Below are 22,975 nucleotides of genomic sequence, written 5' to 3'. Positions count from 1 at the left end.
CATGGGTGCTCCAGCCCTAAAGCACCCATGGAGTTGGCATCTATGGTTTCCTGTACAGCACACAGGACCACTTCTATGCATGGAGAAAGGTATCCAGAAAAAAACAGGTCTAAGGGAGTGTGGTGCCTTTACTGTGTGTAACGGGAAGCCTGGGCAGAGTCAGAGACCAGCCCTCAGGGGAATCCTTCACTGCTCTACAGCATCTGTGGGCTGGCTACATGGCACAAAGGGGCTGCAGAGCAGCCTTCAGCATTCTTGAGGACTACCCAGGTACCCTATGAGAGCTCTGCACATGCCCTGCAGGATTTGCCCAGTGCTGGGGGCATTCTGGGCCAAGGGCAGGAGGAGTCATGGACAAAGGATTCCTACACCTGATTATTCCCCAGCTTCCACAAGGCCTTTAGGCACTTCATCAGCTGAGGTACACATTGAGGTAGATCTGGGGTCTGATCTTACTAGCTCAATGACTGAACTGGCCCCCAGGATCAAGCAGACACAAGCTTCCTTCCCTTGTTCTATTTGCTGGCCTCAGTACTTCCAGATGATGAATCCCCTTTTCAACAGGGCCTAGAAATGGTTTCTTATACTTTTAAGGCCAGAAGGAGCCATTATAATCATCTAGACTGAGCTCCTGCATAACACAGTCCAGAGAACCCACTCAATAGTTTCTACATCGAGCCCATAACTTCTGGATGAGCTAGAATGTACCTTTTAGAAAGACATCGAGTCTTCATTTAACAACGCCAAGTGATGGAAAACTCACCAAATCCATTGGTAAGTTACCTTCAGAGTTAAAAATGTATGCCTTAGTTCTAGCTTGAATTTGTCTAGCTTCAGGTTCCAACCACTGGATCTTGTTATGCCTTCTGCAAGATCAAAAAATCTCTTCCCCGTGAATCAATCAACTCACCTCTTAGCCTTCTCTTGGATTAACTCAACAGTTAGCTTCTTATAGCTCTTACTGTAAGGCAGGCTTTCCAGACCTCTAATTATTGTTGTAAGTCTTTTCTGAGTCCTTTCCAATTCTTCAACATTCTTTTCAAAGTGGATAATAGAACTGGAGCCAGTATTCCAGTAATGAGCTTATCAATGCTGTATCCTAGGGTATACGAATCCACAACCAGTTCTACTTTTTTGCCCAACGGTTGAAGTGAAAGTCTATTCCAGGTGTTCAAATGCATCATAGGTTACTGTATTGATATAGCTATACTGCAAAATCACTTTTTGCTGATATAACTGCATGTACACCAGGGCTTTTGTAGCATAGCTATCATAGAAATGTAGGGCTGTAAGGGACCTCGGTAGGTCAACTAGGCCAGTCCCCTGCACTGAGGCAGGGCCAAGTATACTTAGACCATCCCTGACAGGTGTTTGTCCAGCCTATTCTTAAAACCTCCAGTGTGGGGGATTCTACAACCTCCTTTGGAAGCCTGTTCCAGAGCTTAAACTACCCCTCATAGTTAGAAAGTTTATCCTAACATCTAATTTAAATCTCCCTTGCTGCAGATTAAGCCCATTACTACTTGCCTACCTTCAGTGGACATGGAGAACAACTGATCACCATCCTCTTTAAAACAGCCCTTTACACATTTGAAGGCAGTTAGCACATTCTTGCTCATGCTTCTTTTCTAAGACAGGACATGGCCAGGTTTTCTAATCTTTCCTCAGAAGTGTGGTGCCTAGAAATGGACACAAGACTCCAGTTGAGGCCTCACCAGAGCATGACAATTACTTCTTGTGTCTTACATACAATACTCCTGTAAATACACCCCAGAATGCTATTAGCCATTTTCACAACTGCATCACATTGTTGACTCGTATTCAATTTGTGATCCAATATAACCCCCAGACCTTTCCAGCAGTACTACCATCTAGACAGTTAGCTATTTCAGGGCGTGAGTTTTTCACACTCCTAGCTCACAGACAAAAACTCTTTAGTGTATACGAGGCCTTACGAGGTATATTTTGAGCTGCCCCAGCCCTTTGTGTGCATCAGCCCAAGATTCCCCCTCTTTGAATTTCTCGGTTCCCATCTTAAGACCATAAGAACGATATGGATACTGGGTCAGAACAAAGGTTCATCTAGCCCAGTATCCTGTCTTCTGACAGTGGCCAATGCTAGGTGCCCCAGAGGGAATGAAAAGATAAAGGTAATCATCAAGTGATCCATTTCCTGTCACTCATTCCCAACTTCTGGCAAATAGAGGCTAGGGACACCATCCCTGCCCATCCTGACTAATAGCCACTTTAATGATCTGTCCTCTACGCATTTATCTATTTCTCTTTTTAACCCTGTTATAGTCTTGGCCTTCACAACATCCTCTGGCAAAGAGTTCCACAGACTGACTGCGTTGTGTGAAGAAATACTTGCAATACAATATTTGTTTGTTTTAAATCTGCTGCCTACTAATTTCATTTGGTGACCCCTAGTTCTTGTGTTATGACAAGGAGTAAATAACACTTCCTTATTTACTTTCTCCACACCAGTCATGATTTTATAGACCTCAGTCATATCCCCCCCCTTAGTCATCTCTTTTCCAAGCTGAAAAGTGCCAGTCTTATTAATCGCTCCTCATACAGAAGCCATTCCATACCCCTTTTCTGAACCTTTTCCAATTCCACTATATCTTTTTTGAAATGGGGTGACCACATCTGCACATCTGCATTCAAGATGTGGGTGTACTATGGATTTATATGGAGGCAATATAATATTTTCTGTCCTATTATCTGTCCCTTTCCTAATGATTCCCAACATTCTGTTTGCTTTTTTGACTGCCGCTGCACATTGAGTGGATGTTTTCAGAGAACTATCCACATTGACTCCACGATCTCTTTCTTGAGCGGCAACAACTAATTTAGATCCCTTCATTTTATATGTATAGTTGGGATTATGTTCTCCAATGTGCATTACTTAGTATTTATCAACATTGAATTTCATCTGCCATTTTGTTGCCCATAATGAGAGATCCTTTTGTAGCTCTTCACAGTCTGCCTGGGACTTAATTATCGCTTCTCTGTCTGTATCTGTCTCTGTCTTGCTCTCATGCACACACCTCTCTCCCTTTCTCTGATTTTTGATTTAAAGAGCCAGCTTCAACATCAGCCCAAGCCACAGACCTTGCCATCCCAGAGAGGTAAGAACTCAGGCTTGGTGGCAGCTCACAGAGCCCTAGTGCTGATGGGGCATGACACACCAGATAGTTGCAGGTACTTTACGAGAAGATAAGCCTTTATTGTTTTCTTTCTTTCCCACTTCCCCATGCTTTAAAACTTTAAGAAAAAGAGAAAAAAAGGGTGGCTACTCTGTTCTCCCCCCATGGGGACAGGGAGGAAACAGGGCCTGTCTGAGCACTGCTGCCTGGGGGAGAGGCAGTCTCTGTGAATTGGGCTGCTGCCATGAGGCTGCCACCCCCCTTCTATTTACTTGTGTTAGTCTTAAAATTATGTTGCCTCTACGTAAAACTGGAAAAAATAAACACCAGCTCAAAAAAGAGATGAGAGAAAGCATCTGTCCCCAAAGGGGAGGGACAGACATAGAACGCAGAGATTCCAATGCAGAGGGAAGGGTGAGCTGGGCAGGGACCCTGGGATTGCCAGGGAATTAAATCAAACCCTTTCTTCCCCAATATAACTGCCCCCAGCTGGACACAGGCCAGGTCAGGTCACAATGGAGACCCCCAGCTTCAGAAAGGATTTTTGTTTACATGTACAAGCCTAATTGCTAGAATTGAGGCCAAGGAAGAATTCTCACTAGTATATTGGCAGGTGCCCCAGGATTTTACCTGCCTCTGGAGCACTGCAGGGGAACCATCTGCTTAAATAAGCTTGGCAAACCCAACATAGTTGATGTCTCCCAGTTGTCTCTGAGATGACTCCCAGAACAGGGAACAGGGCAGGAACTGCGAACCATGCTGCCTCTGGCTTTGTCATAGTCTCCAGGCAGCCAGCTCGTGGAGGTGCACCTGGCCAGGCATCAGGACATACCATAAAGTGCCTGGGATCTCCTCTCCTCACAGCCTGATGAGTGGGATTGTGTCTGGCAGAGCCCCAGGGACTGCTCCTGGTTTCTTTTATAAAAATTTGACAGTAGAAAGCTGCACAATGGCTGGGGAAATCTGCCGACCCTACAGCATTGAATTTTGCCATTGTACTGAGAAAACCGGGCAGGGATAGTGAGTTGGCCTGGCAGTCTCTCATCTCCCAGAGTCAGAGTGTCACATGCATGCACCAAGCTGCTGCAGTGTCTCTCCTCCGGACACAGGTGAAGATGGAACTGGAATAGCAAAGGGTGCTGCAAGTTACAATTGAGTTGTACTGGCAGAGATGTGTGGAGGGTACCCACTCCTGGAGAAGCAGGAGAGAGCTGTGTTTAAAGACAGGGGCCTTCCTGTGTTAGCAAAGGGGAAGGCAGGGGAGTGGCTCATCAGCCTGCTCCCAGCCCACAATCCCCCTCTGTGGACGATCTTATATTTTAAGACTATAACTTCATAGAAATTGCTGATAGTGGTTCAGAAACAAACACATGAATATCTGAAAGATAAAAATATATATAGTCTTACTGCCATTTGCCCATGCATTTGTGACCTCTGACCAACCCACTCCAATCTTGGCCATTCTGCTTAAAGACTTCAGCGAGCCAACCAGACAGCAAGGAGTCTTTCCTCCCGTCCAATTCTTTTTTAAAGTCCTGAGTATATTAAAGAACAGTGACACAGATCAGGCAGCCTTTCCTCCCTTCCAACCATGCTTATGGGAGCAGTAAGAAAGCTCCTTCTTTGTGGCAGTGCTGGCAGGCCCAGGAGAAGCCCCCAGCATTCCTCCCACCAAGAAAAATAACAGCGGAAGAATCCAGAACAAGACCCAGTGTTTCTGGACAAGAATGTTCTTGGTGCACAGGATGGGAGAGGGGCCTGAAGGGGCTGCAGGGGCATGGAGTGCTGGGATTCTGAGATAGAAAGTTGCTTCTAGGATACAAGTGTGGGCAGCGTGTGTGTGTGAGGTGTCTGGGAAGATGGCGACCACCGTTAGGAACTGCAGGAAAGAGTGTCGTGCTAACGAATGAGCCACTGTTTATAAAGCTATTATTACCCCAGGGATGCTGGGTGTCTCTAGGTGCCAGGCTGGCTCAACCCACAATCTCAGGGGATACAGCTGTGGCTAGGTGGATTGTACAGGATGGTGCTCAGGGGTCTTGCCCTCTCCCCTCTCATTGCCTGCACAATCCCCCTGGCCCTGTGAATTTTCACTAGTCAGAAATCCTGGGTTGTGGGGAGGTTCCTGCAGGAACTGTTGGGGAGTGGGGGAAGCAGAGAAAGTCATGCTGTTCTGCAGGGTGTTTGGGGAATGGAGAAGAGGAAGGGCTGTGGCCCCCATCTGCTCCCCACCTCTCTCTCACAGTGGCACAATCTATCCAGACCATCTGCCCCTGCAGCAGGTGGTGTCCATGCCTGATTACGGTTCCTGCTGCCTCTCCCCCACATGCTTACCATGAGTGCTGGGAAAGAAAAAGTAGGGGCCTTAATCCCAGCCACCCCCTTGCCACCTGCGGGAGTCCATCTCCCCCCTCTCACACACACACCCCCATCTGTCCCAGGTAGTACGACACTCCAGGCAGTGAGGGCAGCAGACAAAAGGGCAGTCCTGTGACTCCTCCCCCAACTAAGCTACTGTGGATGCTGGAGCACTGGCGAGAGAGTCCCCAGGCCTCTCCCTCAGAAGCATGTGTAGCAGGGCTGGCTCGCTGAAGGGAGTGGAGTGGGACATCCCCTCCTCCCCCCGGTTATAGGGGCACATCCTCTTCATCCTCCTCCTCCAGGTCCGTGGAGCGCAGGCTCAGATCCTTGAGGATGTCTGAGATGTTCTCAGCAGCAGGGCCAGACAGCTCCATCTCCTCCAGCTCAGCGTCAGCAGCTGAGACAGAGCGCAGCCCCTTCCCCTCCTCAGGGAAAGGCGGAGGCTGTGGGGAAGGGGAGCTGGAGGACAGTGGGCTCCCCATTCCTGAGTCTGCAGCTCCTCTCACAGGCACCACACAGCTGTCCTGTCGGCTCCACACCTGTGAAACCTGGCTACTCTGGTCATTGCTGACTGAGGTCCTGTTGGTGTCACGGAAGCTGGCGAGGGGCGGACGGAGGCGGACACCAGAGCACGTGGAGCCCTCAATTGCCTTCTGGAGCTATTGGAGGGGCAGAAGGTTAGAGGAACAGAGAAGGAATTAAAGGGCAGCTGATAAACCACAGCACAACAGTTCAGCTACTCTCCAAAATAAGGGGGCAGGAGACTAGCCCCTGGAAAGATCAGATTTTGCATTGCTACAGTGCCTTTCATCCCACAGCACTTGGCAAACTCCATGCCATCTCAATGTAGCCACTTCTGGGAGGGACACTGGCTAAATGGATTCGGCACGAGCCAAACAGGTAAGAGCCTGTCTCTCACAAAAAGGAGTAGGGGATCTTTAATATCCATGTAAAGCAGACAGGCCCTTAGTTTGTTAAGGCCCCTTCTGAAAAACTCACATCCAGAAACGGAATTTCTCCCCTCAGAAGGGAAAAGGGCTAAGTCAGTGTGCTGCCAGGACTCGAAACTGGAATGCTAGGAAATGTACTGACTGCAGAGCTGAAACTTCCATCCCAAAGCTGGTTCTCGCCTGCTGTGGGATATTGCGATAACACACAGAATGTCTGAGGCTGAGCAGGAGGTGGGAGTGTCTGCATGAAAACTTGACTGTATTTACCTCTTCCAAAGCCAGCACTCCCTTCAGCTTCCCCTTACTGGTCACATAGGCATGGCTGAGGCCCAGCAAGGAGAACAAGGTGTGTGTCTGTGGGAGAAAACACAAGAGAATCTCCATTACCAGTTGCATAGGGCTTGATGTCCTCAAAGGCTGGGAATGAGAGTCTTGGTGCTAAGCCTAGGCCTGAGATCCCCTCTGGGCTCCAAAGCTAGGAGTGGGAATCCCGACTCAAATTCCTTTGGGTTTGGCACCACCCTGGTAAGAAGCTGCCCTAGGAGTGGGAAATCTAATGTTAATCCTTGGTGGGTAGTCTCATTGCACTTGCAGGGTGGTAGTGGGGACTCCGGAGGACCTGGAACTCCTGGTATATACCAGTAGTTAGCCCAGAGCAGCAGTCCCATACAGCTCAAACATTCCTTTTATTCCTGGGACTTCTAATCAGCCAGGACTCCCCTCAGGTCACACTGGTGCATGCTTGGGATGCTTTAGGGACACCCAGAACATTCTCACACTAACTCACATCCCCACACCTGGCATATGGCTACGAGGGATCAGATCCCAGTCCACCCAGCAGGGACCAATGCACAGTGGGGTAGATCCTGCTGTGCTCTGGGACTGAGAGTGTGGATTCCAGCAATGCTATAATCAGTGATAGACCCCTAATAAATACAATGATAAAGGCATTCTCAGGCAGGGAGGGTGAATCCCAGTATTCATGTGCTGGTATGGAGATCCCTGGTCCGACAGGAGCCAGGAGTGTGAATCCCACCCCACACTGCTGCATGTGGACCGGCTAACGTATGAAACCCATCATTACTGTATCATTGCTTTTACAAACACCTAAGGTGTGGCTGCTTCTGCACTCAGTGCCTGAGAGTGGGAATCCCAGTGCTAATGTATGTGTATCTAGACAGCCCCCAGAGGCTGGGAGAGGGAATTCCAACACTAATGCAATGGCTGGCTGGATCCTAGTGTGGTTCTCTGAAGCTCTTTTATTAAACTAATCTGCTCACGTTCCAGGAGACTGCAGTCAGACACTGTGCTGATGGGAGCTCAGAGAGCTCCTCAGATAGCAACGGCAACAAAGAGAGAGCAAGAGAGAGAAAAATGCAAAGCGAGGGGAGGGAGACGGGGAGAGGGGAGGGGATGAGCCCTGGGGTGGGCTAGCACAGAGACAGACAAGTTGGAGAAGGATGGACTGTAGCTGGGAGGGAGGTCCGACCCACCTTGTGCAGGGAAGTCCTCTCCACTAGCTGAAAAGGGGAGGGGTCTATGCGGCAGCTGTCAAAGCACACCTCCTTATTCAGCTCGTCCTGCTCCCAAGCATCTATCTGACACAGGGAAGAGGGGATCACAATCACAGTGACCAACACTGCTCCCAGCCCATACTCCAAGCCTCCCCAGTCTCCTGCTGCTGTTTCCCGCTCCTCCCCATCTGCCGCCCCCAATATATTATTCCTCTGAGGTTTCCCATCCCTCCAGCATGAGCTGGAGCCTCCCTTTTGGGAACCTGGTGGTGCTGCAGCCACTAGAGGTGTCATTGATTGAGATGCCCCCAGCAAGGGTGACACACAGTGAGAAAAATAGCCAGGAAGGTGAGGGCTTCCCCAGGCCTGCTTAGAGGGGATGAGAGCTCCTTGTCTCTCCTTCCTGCTTCAGTCACTCCAGGATAGGCTGCTCCATTTCCATGGGATGAGGGGATAGTTTCTCTCAGGATGGCCTCTCCTTGTAGCATATGAGCATATCCTGGCCACTGGACCCTCCCAGGAAAGAGACAACTTCCAAGGGTGAGAGGAGAGATCAGCCCGCCCCCCCCCTCTCCTCATCCAGACTTACCTCCTCTGGCTTCATTGTATCTGTAACCTCTACAGACTCCTGGGGAGAACAGAAAACACGGCCATGGTCAGTGAAAGAGTACGCAGCTCTAGCTCCACAGGAGAACCCCGGAGTGCAAGACCCCCTTATTCCTAATCTCAGCTGTATCACCCACTCTCTGGCAACTAACCCTCCTGTCACCCCACCCCATCCCTAAGCCCAGAAAGTCTTCATTATACTCAGGATCCCCCGCTTCCTGCTCCCCCTAATCCCCACTGTTCACCCCCCAGATACTCAGGGGCCCTCATCCTTCCCCGGATGTCACCGTCATAGGGGGTCAGAATCTGTGCACTGGGATGCTTCTGACCTGCACACTGATGCAGGTTCTGGTTTGGTGTGGGGTTTTGCTTAGGATGCCTTTTGGACAGCCCCCTTGGCCTATACATTCTTTAGATCTGAACAGATCATCATAAAGCCTGCCTCAGTACCTGCAGTTTGCAGTCTGCTTCCTTTCCCAGAGCTAGTGAAGAGCTCTGTATAGCTCGAAAGCTTGTACCTCCCACCAGCAGAAGTTGGTCCAGTAAAAGATATGACCTCACCCACCTTGTCTCTCTCAGTACTGGCAGCACAGACAGCACCTAGCCAGCAGGATCCTCACTTCCCCATGCATGCCATAGCCATTCTCTTCTGCGGAAATCCCTAATGCTTTACCAGGAGCTCAGTGTAACAAAGAGGGGATTTTCCCTTGTTATGTGGTCTGTGAGCCTATGTGAGTCTTACTGTTTTTCATGAATACTGTGTGTGTCTCAGTTTCCCTCTGTGCTGCACCAATGCCTAGGCGGTGGGACTTTGACTGAGACCCTCAGAAGCAGGTGAGGCTGCTCCAGCTGCCAGCCTGTAGCCGGTGCCCTTCGAAACCTGAGCCCCAGGAGGGGAATGCAACCAGGTGACACATTGCCTGGGAAGTGAGACAAAGACCAGGAAGAGGCGGGTCTTTGAGGTTGGGTCGCTGGTAGCTGGCCGATCTGCTTGGAGGGACTGGAGCGGGGAGTCCAGGGCATCTGGCCCAGGATTCCCCCAAGATGGACTTGGCTGAAAGTCACTGATTTCCGTGCTAACAAGTTCTGTTCTTCGCTGTGTTCCTGTCGACTAATAAAGTCTGTTTTATACTGTTTTATGCTGGTTGAGAGTCACTGCTGACTGCGGAGTTGGAGTACAGGACCTCTGGCTTCCCCAGGAGCCCCGCCCAGGCGGACTCGCTGTGGGAAGCGCACAGTTTGGAAGGGGATGCTGAATGTTCCGAGGTCAAACCCAGGAAGGTCGAAGCTGTGTAAGCTTCTTGCCCTGGCAACAGTATGCTCAGAGAGAGGAGGCATGCTACCCCAGAGTCCTGACTGGTTTCATATGGAGTAGTTCCAGAGCATTGGCCCAGTGACGCCATGACACTCAGCATCATTCATGCATCTCCCTTTCTGACACCACTGCCCCCACCCTATGACCAAGACCTCTCAGAGGGAGCCTTCTTTCCTTCACCTTCCCTCCCTCATTACTGCGCAGGTGGGCTCTCTGGGTCCCTAACCTGGGCAACACTCTCCATCTCTGGTGGCCGGTTGTAATGACACAAAAGCTGCTGGATCAGCTGCCTCAAGCTCCAGAAACTCCTGGCTGCAGGAAGAGAATGAACAAAGAGGAGAAAAAACGAGGACAAGTGAGAGACTAAACACAAGGCACCAGGCCTCGCCCAAGGCAGGCTGGGGAGAATTCGGTGTTAGTATGAAAGGGTCCAGCCAGTCAGAATACACTATTCCATTGCTGATGGGGCAAGATCTGAGACAGGCAGGAATCAACCACACTAATCCATGCAATATCCCCTACCTACTGAGGGGAACTAACCCTGCAAAGAGAGAGCCTTGGAAGGTGGCTATCCAGAGAGCAATGATTTCAAGAAGGGGCCAGAAGCAGAGGGTCACCCACGTGCAAGGTCCCAGTGCCATGCTGTTCACACAGAAAGGGTTGTGGAGACCCTGAGAGGACTCGTAAAGGAGGGGTGATGATGTCAGAGTGGTGGGTGAGGAACAGGAGTCTGGCAGCATTTTGGTTAAATTAGAGGGGAGCAAAATGGGTGTGGCAGAAGCAGGAATGTGGTTTGGGCAGCAGGGACAGACAGGGCAGGATGGGATCTGGAGATGCCATCATAGACAAAGCAGCAGCTGAATTTGTCAACAGTCTGAATGTGAGGGGTGTAGGAGAGAGAGGGGTCAAGGATAACACCATGGGCCTGAGGTTGGGAATGGAAAGGACCATGGATTATTCATCCTGATAGGAACAAGAAGAGAGGAGAGCTGATATTGATACGCAGAGTTTAAGCTGATGGTGACCCAGGAATAAAAATGAGGGAGGGGAAAGCCCTGTTCGGGCACATCTGCTCCATCCCCTCTTCCTCCTGCCACCTCAGGATGGCTCCCTGCAATCTATTCTGCAGGGCTTTGTCTAGCCTTGTTTAAAATGGCTCAAGCAATGCCCCCCCCCACCCAATTTCCTTGGGGTGACTATTCCTCAGACAAGTAAACCTTTGCCATCTGGTAAGTAGGGGGATTAGCTGGTATACTGCTCTGCAACCACACTGAGCATATAAGGGACCCTATTGTGCCTTAAAGGCACTGGCCCATATTGGTGGTGCTGCAGAAAGGGGATTGTGCCCAATGCTACACCCCAATGGAGTGCAGCAAGGAAGTGCTCTCTTCCCTGGCCAGCCAGCTCCACTGGCCAGGGTAGGGTGGAGAGTGAGACTATGGTCCCAACTCCCCTCTTCCCTTTTGGACAGCTACAAACACTAGCCAGGAACCCTGCCTTCCTTGCTCACCCTCAGGAGCTAGCCACCATTAGGCTCTCTCTGTGCAGTTCAGGAGGCACAGAGAGAAACTACAACATGGAGCAACAAATGTGATTCAGGGATCAGAGGAGAGACGTGACTAGAGTCAGGAGAGCTCAGCTCATATGGTTCCAAACTGGGGAAGACAATATGTCACTGCACATACACCCCACAGATGGAGCTGGATAAGTAAAGATGTGTGTATATGTGGGGCAGGGAGGCCATTCAGCCTCAGGAGATGACACTAAGGAGATAGTCTAAGCTATTAAGGATGAAAATGTAGGATAAGATGTCAGGACAAGAGTCTTCACAGGCAGGACAATGTGGAGCGGGTGGGCAAGTGGTGGTGGCAACTTCACCACAGGTTCTCTAGAGCTGGCTAGAAGAGATATTAGTGAGAAAGACGGTGTGATGAGTCCTGCAATGTGAGGAAGACAGACTTGGTGAGCCTGATCTGTCCACATTACCACGAGTCTACAAAAGGCTACAGAGGAAGCCACATGCTCATAGTATATGGTAACAAGGCACATTGCAGATAGTATTTCAACACAATCCCCTTAACATGCGGAGAGCAGATAAGCTCACAGCAGCCAGCACCTCCCCATCATCACTCATACAAACAGACACAGTGTCTCAGCTACAGCTGGTCAAACCTCACAATTTCCATTTTGCAAGAAATTTCCACATTTTGAAATTTGTTTTCATTCTGAATTGGAACAAAACAAATATATTCAAAATTTGTGTGCTTTCCCCATGAAACAAATTTCTATACAATGTCCATTTTGGAAAATGTGCATTTCAGAAAGTTTTGGATTTTTGTTTTGCAACTGTGAATCTTCATTTCAAATGTCAAATTTTCATTTTGAATTTTATTTTATTTTTCATCTGTATGCAATTTTTACCTTACTTCCTGATGTCAGTAGTAGTTGTGCATAATATTGTTAAAATCATTAAGAGCAGCTGCTACTTTTAAAAATAAACTAGCTCCACTATTATATTATGACATGTTAATAACAGTAGTGCATTACATGTACTATTCATATGGACATGTCAGGACACACTATAAGAAAAGCAAAAATAATGTAAAAATGAAAAAAATAACATTTGAAACAAAATTTCAAAATGAAACAAAAACATTTTTGTTTTGAGAAAAAATTCTGTAGTAAATTTTGTCAAAACTGACACAATTTGGTGAAAAAATAATTTTGAAATACTTTTTCCAGTGAAAATTTTCCAGCCAGCTCTAGCCTCAGCCCCTCACACTCACACAAGCAATAGGCAGTGAAGCTTTCCCAGTGCTGATTGGGACGTGGCAAGCTGGGGCACTCTGGAGGTCACAATACCTGGGGTTTCCTGGGGCCCCAGTGTTTCTGGCATTGGTATATGAGGCGCCACTGGGCCATTGGGTTCCTCAGGGTGACTGGGAGCAGGAGAGGGTTGCTGAGGTGGCTACAGAAGGAAAGGAAATAAAACAAGAATCACCCTGAATAGCTCCTTTCCCTCCCTTTCCCAGTGCCTCTCTGCTTCTCAGGGCTCGTGTACGCATACAGTGCTGCTGTAGCATGTAGTTAAGACTCTGCCTACACTGTCGAGAGAAGCTCTCCCCTCAGTGTAGGTTCTCCACCTCCCTGACAGCAGTAGCTATGCTGGCAATGGGAGAATCCCTCCCAGGGACATAGTGCTGTCTACACTGGGAGTTCAGTTAGTATAACTGCGTCACTCGGGGTGTGGATTTTCCATACCCCTGAGCAACGGAGTTATACAGACATGTTTCTAGTGTAGACCAGGGCTCACTCTCTCTCTCCCCCTCATCTCCCCACCTCAGTCTCTCTCTCCTCCCCTCCTTACCTCAGCCTTCTCCTCTTCATCCTCATCCTCATCCACAAAAGCAAAAGATTCGCGTTTCCAACTGGGCATGGCTGCCCACTGGCCTTTGCTGTGCCCGTCATAGGGTGCCTCAGCCAGCTTCTGCTGCATCTCCTTGATGATGCGCAGGCGCCGTTCCTGGCCAATATGCCTCTGGAGAAGAGCCTGCAGCTCTGACCGCTCCACTGAGCCCAGCAGGATCATGGACTCTGCAGGAGGAGATAACATGGGGAGCCAGTCGAAGGATGTGTGTGGGCCAACACTCCCTGCCCAAACTGGCCACATTAGCCCTCAGGATCCCAAAGATGGTGTGGCAAGAGGTCCTCCCCATACTCATCCCAGCTCGAGGCCTCTACAAAACACTCCTGACTCCTTCTCCCTCCTGCTACCCAACAGATGGCCCTGACATGACACCCCAGCCAACTGACCTCCCACAAGTCCGAATTGCTGCTGAGCCCCATCTCTGCCTGACAATGAATCAGATCAGCCTCCTTCTGAAATACAACAGCCATCCCTGCAGCCAAAACTTTCGGCCAAAGTCTCCTTCCCGCTTTCTGCCCTCACCCACTCACTCCCCAGTGCCCCACCCTGCCAAGCTGCCCTCACAACCCGCACAACAAATGCCTATCCCACTCCCAGCTGTGAAACCCTCCTTGCAATCCCTTCTTCTCAAAAGTGCTCAGGCCTGAGTTTTTTCCCTCCCAGACAACTAGAGGTATTATAGTCACCAGTCTCTTCTGTGACAGGGGAATCCCTGTGTGGTGAGAAAAGGCAGCTACAGAGCCAGAGAGAACAACAGAGTCTGTCTTCTCCAACAGCCTCAGCAGAGAATCCCCCAAGTGGCATTACAGCCAAATCCTGTCTCTCTACCACAATGGCCAATTGACATCCATTCCAACCAAAGCAGAAAACTAATCATGTTCTTCATCCAAAGATCTCAAAGCACTTTATCCACGTGGATAAGGAGCATGATCATTCCCATTTTACAGATAGGGAAACTGAGGAATGGAGATGGTGGTGTTTTTTTGGACAAGGTCATACAACAAATCAGCAGCAGAGCTAGGGTCACATCACTGGGTTCCCAGGCTGGTTCCCTATCTTCCAAACTATATACCTCTGGAGACAGACTCTTTCAACCAAGGAAGGCTTCAGAAAAGGTCAGATTCCCCATACTGCGTACCTGGTGAATCTACCAGAGGCAAGGTCTTGACAGTGGTGCTCTGAAGCAGGGTCTGCAGGTCCTGGTATGTACAAGTAGAGGAGATGAATTTCACATCACAGACCATAATATCCTCAACAAAGATATTGTATTTGCTAGAGGAACAAAGAAAATAAAGAGAGGGGTTAACATACCATTCAAATATGTCTAAAAGAAAAGCTTCCCAAAGAGGAAAGCAAAACAGGAGCTCCTTTCAGGTGTGTGCTTTATACAGCCAGATACATACTTGCATGTGGGAGTAACTACAGGGGAAGTGAGACCATCCACAAACCAACTGGGTTTCCACTAAGGCATGGTTCTGCTCCCGCCCCTCATGGATGATCACCTCCTTCTCTATTGCCCTCCCGCTGTTTCTCTGCCTCATCCCACTCTATTTATGTGTCTGCCACCCCCCATCCCTGCTCCATTTCTTTGTGGCCTAGCCTATCCCCCTTCATTTCCCATTGCCAGACCCTCTTCTGCTGTGTTCTCCCTCCTCTCCCCAATCCCCACTGGTGGTACCACACCTTATGTAATTCCAGCCCAGGTCAGGCAGGTAAGGCAGCTTCTTCACCTGGATGATGCTGTCATAGAGACTGGGCTGCAAACTCTGGGCCACCATGTTGGCGAGGATGACGGCAACCATCATGGGCAGGATGTGGGAGATCTGACCCGTCAACTCAAAGCAGATCACTGCTGTGGAGACAGTGTGGCTCACTGCTCCTGTCAGGGCTGCTGCGCCTTTCCCAGTTGTGGGGGAAGAGGAAAGACAGTGTCATGCAGACCAGGGGATTCATGGAGGAGGGATAGAAAAAAGAAAGACGTGGAGACTCACCAATGACGGCGTATCCTCCAGGTAAGATTTTGTAAACAATGCCATCAAAGAGGATCCCATCAGGGAAGAGTGATGCCATGATTTCACCAATGAGACGGCCGAATGCAGCCCCTGGAAAGCATCACATGAAGTCAGTGATTAACACCCATCCACCCAAAATGGCTGTGCTCTTCTGCCGATAAAAGCCATATGGTAATTTACCAGTGCTTATATGTTAAAACAAAAACTACATTATGACGGAGTTAAGGTAGAGATTTTGTATCAGTAATAAAAGGACAAAAACCACTCCAGGGAGGGTGTATTTATCCCAAAACACAGAAATACAAATCCAGGAAATTTAGAGTTAAGTTTACACTTAAAATAAATCCAAATATGTTCAAGTCTGAAAATGCACAGTTAAGGCACTCAAATAACCTTAACTCTGCCCTGTAGTGACACCATGCAATGACCATACAATTATGATTACTGTGAGTCTGTGGTCCCAGACTGGACAAAACTAGGTTTTGGATCATATTTTGCATGGTGTCCATATAGTGCAAAGTTAAGGGTTCTTTGGGTGTCCAAACTGTGCGTGTCCAGCCATGTTTGGATATCTTTTAAGTGCAACCATAACTGAATTTCCTGGGATTGCAATGCTTGGTTTTGGGATAATTACAACATTTTACTCTAAATTACAGTAGAACATCAGAGTTATGAACACCTCAGGAATGGAAGTTGTTCATAACTCTGAAATGTTAGTAACTCTGAATAAAACATTATTGTTCTTCTAAAAGTTTACAACTGAACATTGACTTGATACAGCTTTCTTACTATACAGAAGAAAAATGCTGCTTTCTCTTTTTAAATTTTTTTAGTAGTTTACATTTAACATGTATTGTATTTGCTTTTTTGTTTGTTTTTCTTTTGTTTCTGCTTCTGCCTTATTGTGTACTTCCAGTTCCAAAAGAGGTGTGTGGTTGGCTGATCAGTTTGTAACTCTGGTGTTCGTAAGTCTGAGGTTCTACTGAACTAATATGTACTCTCAGTACAAATGACACTTTAACATAGTTTTTTTCTGTTTTAGGATTAACAATCAATAATCAGTCATCAACCACTTGTCATGAATCACTTGATAATCCATGGCTGAGGTTGTAAGGTACTGGTTCTGAGTGAAGGCTGGATGTTGCTGTCTTGTAGCTGGGCCCACAGAGAGGACAGGGGACCTACTATTAGTACTAGTTAGGGGAGCTTTTCTTCAAGAGGCAGGGACCTGAGTTTTTGGAACTGAAGTGTCAGGGTTCAAGTCCTGACCCTGTGTCTGATTTATCTAGTAAGTATGTCTGTTGTTTACTGTGCACAGTCCATTATGTGGAGAAACTGCAGGAATTTCCAGATCAGCATCTGTGAGTTTGGGGAGAAAGGAAGAGGAGCTGAAGGTCAGAGGCTGGGCAACTGGACTGTTAATGAAGCTCCTCATAGACAGCTTGTGGGAGCCATGATCCGAATTCCCTCTTAGAAACACCATTGTGAGCTTGCTCTCTCTGTCTCCCTGTCAATGATAATTTCTCTCTCTCTCTCTCTCTCTCTTTCTCTCTCTCTCTCTTTCTCTCTGAGAAGGCCAAGAAGGAGGTTAACACTCACCCAGTACAAAAACAGGCATGAAGCCTCCACAAGGTATCGGCATTGTAGTGGCGACGACAGACATCCAGAACTAGGACAGAGGGATATGGGGTCACAGTTAGTGTGTGGTAACAGCATCTCCTGCAGCTGCACCACATCCTCCAGCCTGCCTGCTTATGAGGAAATCCCTTCTGGGGAATCTGACAGACTCAACAAGGAAGCCAAGGGCAGCTGGGAATGTGGGGAGCAAAGGAGAGTGGGAAGAATTCATGCAGACCACCATCACTCCCAGAGACTGTCTACTGCACAGAGCTTCCCAGTGACTGTTGTGCTGCTGGGGAAGCTAATCCATAAGGAATGGGCTGAACTTGGAGAATTACTTTCCCTTTGATCCATAGAGATGGGCCCCCCCCCATGCTGCAGGAAGTTTTATTTATTTATAAAATGGTGCAGGCCACAACCTCTGGGAGAGCCACAACAAACTATCATGCTGGAACTGGGCACCCCTAAACCTCTCCCTAGCTGATCTCACAGTCACCTTCTTCAGGAAACAGACCAGCCTTGTCCCATGCCCTGACAGCCAACACACTTGGCCTTCATCAGATTAAAAGGGTGAGTGAATTCTACCATTGATGGCTCCACAGAGAACTCTGCCACCCATCCCCAGACAGCTCACATCAAGGGATTCTCAGCAGGTGTGGCCCAGCAGATCTCAGCTGTTGAAGTGGTACAGTTCCTAGGGAGAGAGGCGCTGTCTATGGTATCCAGAGAGCAACACCTTGAATTTCCTCTAGGAGAGCTGAAAGTCAGTAAGCGCTTCAGAAAGTGGGTGTGACACACTCTGCATCATGTAGTTGCTGAATGCCTTTCAAGGGTAGCTTTGTGCAGAGTAGTTGATGTAAAAGGGCCATAAAGCTAGTATATCCCGCTACACCCCCAGCAGATGGAGAACCTCCAAGTGGTGTGGAGCCAGCAGAACAGCTCTACAGCTTCTAGTGTAGAGACATGCTAGGGGTGAGTATCCATGGCCTGAGCACCTCCACACTCTGGCTATTCTTGGCTGCTGCAATGGGCCCTTGGGTCAGCAGCCCTGTGGCTACTCTAACACAGAGGACCTGATTGGTTCTTGGCTGGTCCCAGAATCTGGAAGCTGCAACAGAGGAGTACAACCAGCTCTGCTCCCTTTCCACTGAGCAGTACCAAACTCAGCCCATATGCAGCTGAGTATTGGGACCAAGGTGCAATGCAGTGCAGAATCAGGCCCATGGGCGATGGATCGCATAGACTGGGGGAGACTTTGCCTCCCCAAACAGCCAGGTGTGACCCCAGCCCCTGCTTACCACTGCTCCCTGTGTGCGGCTCCAGTCCTTTAGCCCCCAGTGCTCCAGCTGGGGAGGCTGGGGCCGCATCATCCGCCTTCCTGGCACTCCGGGGCTGGGGCTGCTCATGCTCTGGAGCTGGGGAAGCTGGGGCTGCATGCCGCTCGCCCTCCTGGCACTCCTTTGGGCCTGGAGCCGGTGTCTGAGGTGGAGGGGGGGGCAAAGGGGCAGGGCCTTGGGTGGAAGGTGTGGGGCTGGTTCACGCATGACCCATGATCAGGCCCAACCTTTGCCCAGAGCCACAGAGGCAGGGCTTCTTTGTGCGGTCTGCTCCTCTTTAACACAAACCAACAACAAAATAAGCAGCCTGAAACAGCCACTCTAGCAGTTTGTCACATCAGCAAAGACTCTAGAGGCAGGAATGACCTATAAAACTATATGGGAACATTCACATGACTCTAGAAGGATACACTTCTTGCATTGCAGATCAGATGTACACTGCACTGCTACTCCCCATTGCCCACCATCTCTCAGTTCAAATAATTAACCCTTTATCTGCATGACAAGCAATCCCAGCATTACCAAAAAAGCAGAACCTGTTAGCGTCCGTTGGAAGTACATACAGTCTGCCCAGGATGGTATATTGGGACCCCTGTGCCCACTGGCCATTATTGTCCAGTCCTGATCTGGGGGATGCTGTCTCTCTTCCTTCCCCCAGGATAACACACAGTTTGTCCTCATCATTATTTTTCTGTAAGGAAATCTCATTCTTGCTAGTTCCTATTTTGGTCACTGGAGTAGAAAATCTCTTTCTGTTTCAATCTCCTCTCTCAGGTAGAACTTTGTCATCAGCAGGTCTCAAAGCACTTTACAAACAGCAGGGTGGTGTCAAGAGCTCTGACCCCCACAAGAGGGGCGACACACTGCCAGGTCAGGATGGGTGGGCTTCCTACCTTCATGATGAAGAAAAGCAGGATGATGACGAAGACACTGACTTTGGGGTGGATCCAGATGGCAGATTTCCCTAGGATTTGTGGGTCCCCCATGTGCTTTGCCCAGGTGTAGTTATCAAACAGGGAGCTGATGGCTTCCCTGGGCATCAGCTTCAAGGAAAGAAGACAAGAAAACAGTCAGTGAGTCTCAAAAGATTAAATGGGGTCAGTGTTATACCCAGGGTCCCCACCAGAGAGGAGAGAGGATCCCCACATTTGTTTCTTTTTGGATATTTCCTCCTAGAATATGAAGCGTTAAACCTTAACCCGCTCAGAAAAGAGAGAGGGCTTTGGATGGAGGAGAATCTATTTAATCTCTTCTAGTGTTCAAGGGGTTACATCTCCACGCCTAAACCCCCTAGGTGGGAATGGAGGGACCCTCCCCAGATCTGCCTGAAGGGGAGCGTGGAGATTATTACTCTCAGAGAAATCTCTCCTTCCAGCCCAGGAGAGGTCAGACTCTTCCTAAATCTCTCCCTGCCTCCTGCTCGGGAAGGGGAACCTCAGAGTTCTTCTTACTCACCATGGTGTGTGTTTGTTGATTTGGGGATTCTTTCAGAATTACACATTTACTCCTTTATAACTACTCTTACCTCTCCAGCCATGAACTGCCCGAACCCCGGCGGGAAGGTCACTGTTGCTATCAGGAAGGTTATAACTCCTGGGTATACAAGGTGGCTGAAACAAGAAAGAAAGAAGTTTAACAAACTGTAATATTATGTTCTTTTCCTGCAGTCTTATTTCCTTGGCTGTGACTATGTCAGATCATACAAGCAGAGGTGGGCCTGGGGAATCACTCAATAATTTGCACTGTTCTGTTCACGCCCTCTGAAGCATCTGGCACAGGCCATTGTCAGAAGACAGGATACTAGGCTAGATGGACCATTGTTCTGCCCCAGTGTGGCTGTTCTTATGTTCATAATGCTTGCAGAAGAGTCAATGACTAAGGTGTTAGACAGACTACAGAGAATAACTCACTAGGGGACGCTCTCCCCTCTGAGCCAGCACTGACCCCAAGGTGCCAGTGTGGTGCTAGGGGTCGCTGTGCTGCAGGCAGTGGGGTGGGTGGCTTAGTAGTGGGGAGGGTGCTCTCCCCACTGAATCAGCACTGATCCCAATGCCCCAGTATGATGCTAAAGGGAAGTATGTTGCTTAGCTGAGATGTAAAGTTGAGGCAATGGAATCCTTTGGGCAAAAATATGATTTCAGTGCAAGATATTATTGTTATTCATCACACTTTTCTGAATTCCTCTCATGCAGCTTTTAGTATTAAACACAGGTTACTGGGCTCAATACAGGAATAACTGGGTGACATACAGGAGATCAGACTAGATCAGGGGTGGGCAAACTTTTTGGCCCAAGGGCCACATCGGTGTTGTGAAACTCTATGGAGGGCCCGGTAGGGAAGGTTGTGCCTCCCCAAATGGCCTGGCCCCTGCCCCCTATTTGCCCCCTCCCACTTCCCACCCCCTGACTGTCCCCTTCAGAACCCCTGACCCATCCAACCCCCCCCTGCTCCTTGTCCCCTGACCGCCCCCTCCCGAGACCTCCCAACCCTAACCACCCCCCGGGACCCCACCCACTATCCAACCCCCCATGCTGCCTGTCCCCTGACTCCCTCGATCCCTGACAGGCCCCCCAGGCTCCCATGCCTATCCAACACCCCCTGTTCCCCATCCCCTGACTGCCCCCCGGAACCTCCTACCCCTTACCCAACCCCCCCACACACACACTGCCCGCCCCCTTACCATGCTGCTCAGAGCGGCAGGAGCTCGCAGCCCCACGGCCTGGCCGGAGCCAGCCACACTGCCTGCGCTGCCTGGCAGGAGCGGCGGGCCAGGGCGCTGGTGGCACGCTGAGGCTGCGGGGGAGGCGGAATAGCGGGGGAGGGGCCAGGGGCTAGCCTCCCCAGCTGGGAGCTCAGGGGCCAGGCAGGACGGTCCCGCAGGCTGGATGCGGCCCATGGGCCGTAGTTTGCCCATCTCTGGACTAGATGATGTAATGGTCCCTCCTGGCCTTAAACTCTATGAATCTATGGAAAAGTTGTTCACAAATATAAATTAAAATACTTGCTTCTCAGGCTCTGCTCTCCTTTTACACTTACTTTGTCATATTTTAGATTGTTCTGATGGTACCCCAGCAAAAGGCTCCATAATGAATGAGAGAAAATTCTGCCTCCACATCATTAATCCAGTTCTTTTGACACTCAAAGGGAAATGTCACTATTTTCCTTTAACTAGGAGCTCCTCACTACTCAGACCTGCAAATTGCTAGCTGTTGAGGCCACTCAGCAACTCAGAGGGTAAGGACCTTAAAAATTTTAGGAGGCAATACAATATTTTATTTATTCTTTAAATGAACAATGCTCACTTAAAACACACATGTTGCAAACAGACATGTTTCTTTCTCTGTGTTGGTAATAATAATTTAGGATTTATTAGAGGTGAAAGATATTTCAAAATGTCCTGCACAAATGTCATTATTTTAAAGCTCTTTGTTATCTTTCTTTTTAATATGGCTTTCAGCTGGGACAAAGAACATCAACAGAATCAGTTTCACTGTTTGTTCTCAGGGATGCAATATTTGGGTTGATGTAAGGCAGTGTTTAATTGTTTTTTTAAAAATCACTTTTTCACTGGAATTTTTTTTAACATGGAAACATTTCTGTCAGCCCTAATTTTATAAATGTCTGTTTTACAAAACTGAAATACTGGGTCAGATTTCAACTGGCATTTTCTCTTTGATATATTCTAAAAATAAACTGTGGCTGTTATGAAGAAATTATTGATTTTCTACTTTAAGAACATTTCCTGTCTAACCAGTTATATTTTCTCCTCCTAATAAAAATTGCAGGGGGTTGTTAGACTGTCTCTCCTGGACCAAGAAGCCATTTATGGCTTGTAAAGACAAATGTTCAGCCCAGAAGAGATTTTCTTCCCTGCAGATAAAAATATTTTAACATGAATTAGACTCTTAGGGCCAGATTCTGATACTCTTACTGATGTTGAGTAGCACCTAACTCCACAGGTATTATCCAGTGTCAGGAAGGGTAATGGCCTCTAAGGCAGAGTACTGCTGCTCAAGCACACTCACTATTTGGTGAGAAATCGGCTCAGAGCTGTATGCCGTCGGACACACAGAACCACCTGGCGATTGAGGTAAACGAAAAAGGCTCCAAGGAACCCACAACAGATCCTAAAGTGGAGGAAATGAAATAAAGTAACATGAAGCACAACCCACAAAATGCCATTTATCCACCAGGGAATAAAGTCTAAGTATTTTTCACATATGGATATTCACCTGCCTTTTAAATGGCAACAAATGGGCAGAATCAAAGTTTGCACCTAAGGCTGTGTATCTCAGTCAGAGCAGCCACTTACTGATGTCACTGGGGTTTCTGGTAAAGGGATAAAAAACGTATTATAACTCCCTTCTCCCCCACTTTATATCTTAAACATTCCCATGTCCAAAAGGGGATCCAGAACATGTGTTAGAAAGGGACGCCCCAGTCCTGAGTGCCACAGGAACCTTCCAAGGGTGTTCTAGTCTTTTGTCTGCTGCTTTCCAGCTTTTTATTTATTTTTTGGAGAGTGCCATCTGTTACAAAGGCCTCCAAAGATGCTTTCTGGAGGCACACACACCCCATAGGGAAACCCCACAGTCTGTGTTACGTTGGTTGCAGGGATCCGGTGCAATGGAGGGGATACCGCTTTTGCTCAGCAGTGGGATATAAGACTTGTCAGAGGTTC

The 22,975-nt window shown here is 48.6% G+C and overlaps 1 protein-coding gene and 1 long non-coding RNA gene across 2 annotated transcripts in view; one reads left to right on the top strand and one right to left on the bottom strand.

Annotated features, from left to right (window-relative positions):
- Nucleotides 1-5,740: 5,740 nt before the first annotated feature.
- Nucleotides 5,741-22,975, bottom strand: part of CLCN1 (chloride voltage-gated channel 1) — a 51,901-nt gene continuing 34,666 nt past the window's right edge. Inside the window, exons 10-23 of the mRNA XM_048821554.2 lie at nucleotides 22,320-22,421; nucleotides 19,820-19,904; nucleotides 19,188-19,337; nucleotides 16,937-17,006; nucleotides 15,317-15,427; nucleotides 15,009-15,222; nucleotides 14,464-14,597; nucleotides 13,266-13,492; nucleotides 12,761-12,866; nucleotides 10,125-10,210; nucleotides 8,567-8,605; nucleotides 7,957-8,061; nucleotides 6,731-6,817; nucleotides 5,741-6,172 (exon numbers count right to left, since the gene is read on the bottom strand). Coding sequence (XP_048677511.2) covers nucleotides 5,780-6,172; nucleotides 6,731-6,817; nucleotides 7,957-8,061; nucleotides 8,567-8,605; nucleotides 10,125-10,210; nucleotides 12,761-12,866; nucleotides 13,266-13,492; nucleotides 14,464-14,597; nucleotides 15,009-15,222; nucleotides 15,317-15,427; nucleotides 16,937-17,006; nucleotides 19,188-19,337; nucleotides 19,820-19,904; nucleotides 22,320-22,421 — 1,909 coding nt within the window. The 3' untranslated portion in view covers nucleotides 5,741-5,779. The remainder of the gene's footprint in view (nucleotides 6,173-6,730; nucleotides 6,818-7,956; nucleotides 8,062-8,566; nucleotides 8,606-10,124; nucleotides 10,211-12,760; nucleotides 12,867-13,265; nucleotides 13,493-14,463; nucleotides 14,598-15,008; nucleotides 15,223-15,316; nucleotides 15,428-16,936; nucleotides 17,007-19,187; nucleotides 19,338-19,819; nucleotides 19,905-22,319; nucleotides 22,422-22,975) is intronic.
- LOC142069323 (uncharacterized) lies at nucleotides 16,213-22,007 on the top strand. The gene is made up of 2 exons (XR_012665093.1): nucleotides 16,213-17,527; nucleotides 21,346-22,007. It is a non-coding gene; the product is annotated as an uncharacterized LOC142069323 (long non-coding RNA).

Source organism: Caretta caretta, chromosome 1 (genome assembly GCF_965140235.1).
Source record: "Caretta caretta isolate rCarCar2 chromosome 1, rCarCar1.hap1, whole genome shotgun sequence".
NCBI lineage: Eukaryota > Metazoa > Chordata > Testudines > Cheloniidae > Caretta > Caretta caretta.
Note: the sequence above shows the minus strand (reverse complement) of the source record. Positions and strands in the feature narration are given on the sequence as shown.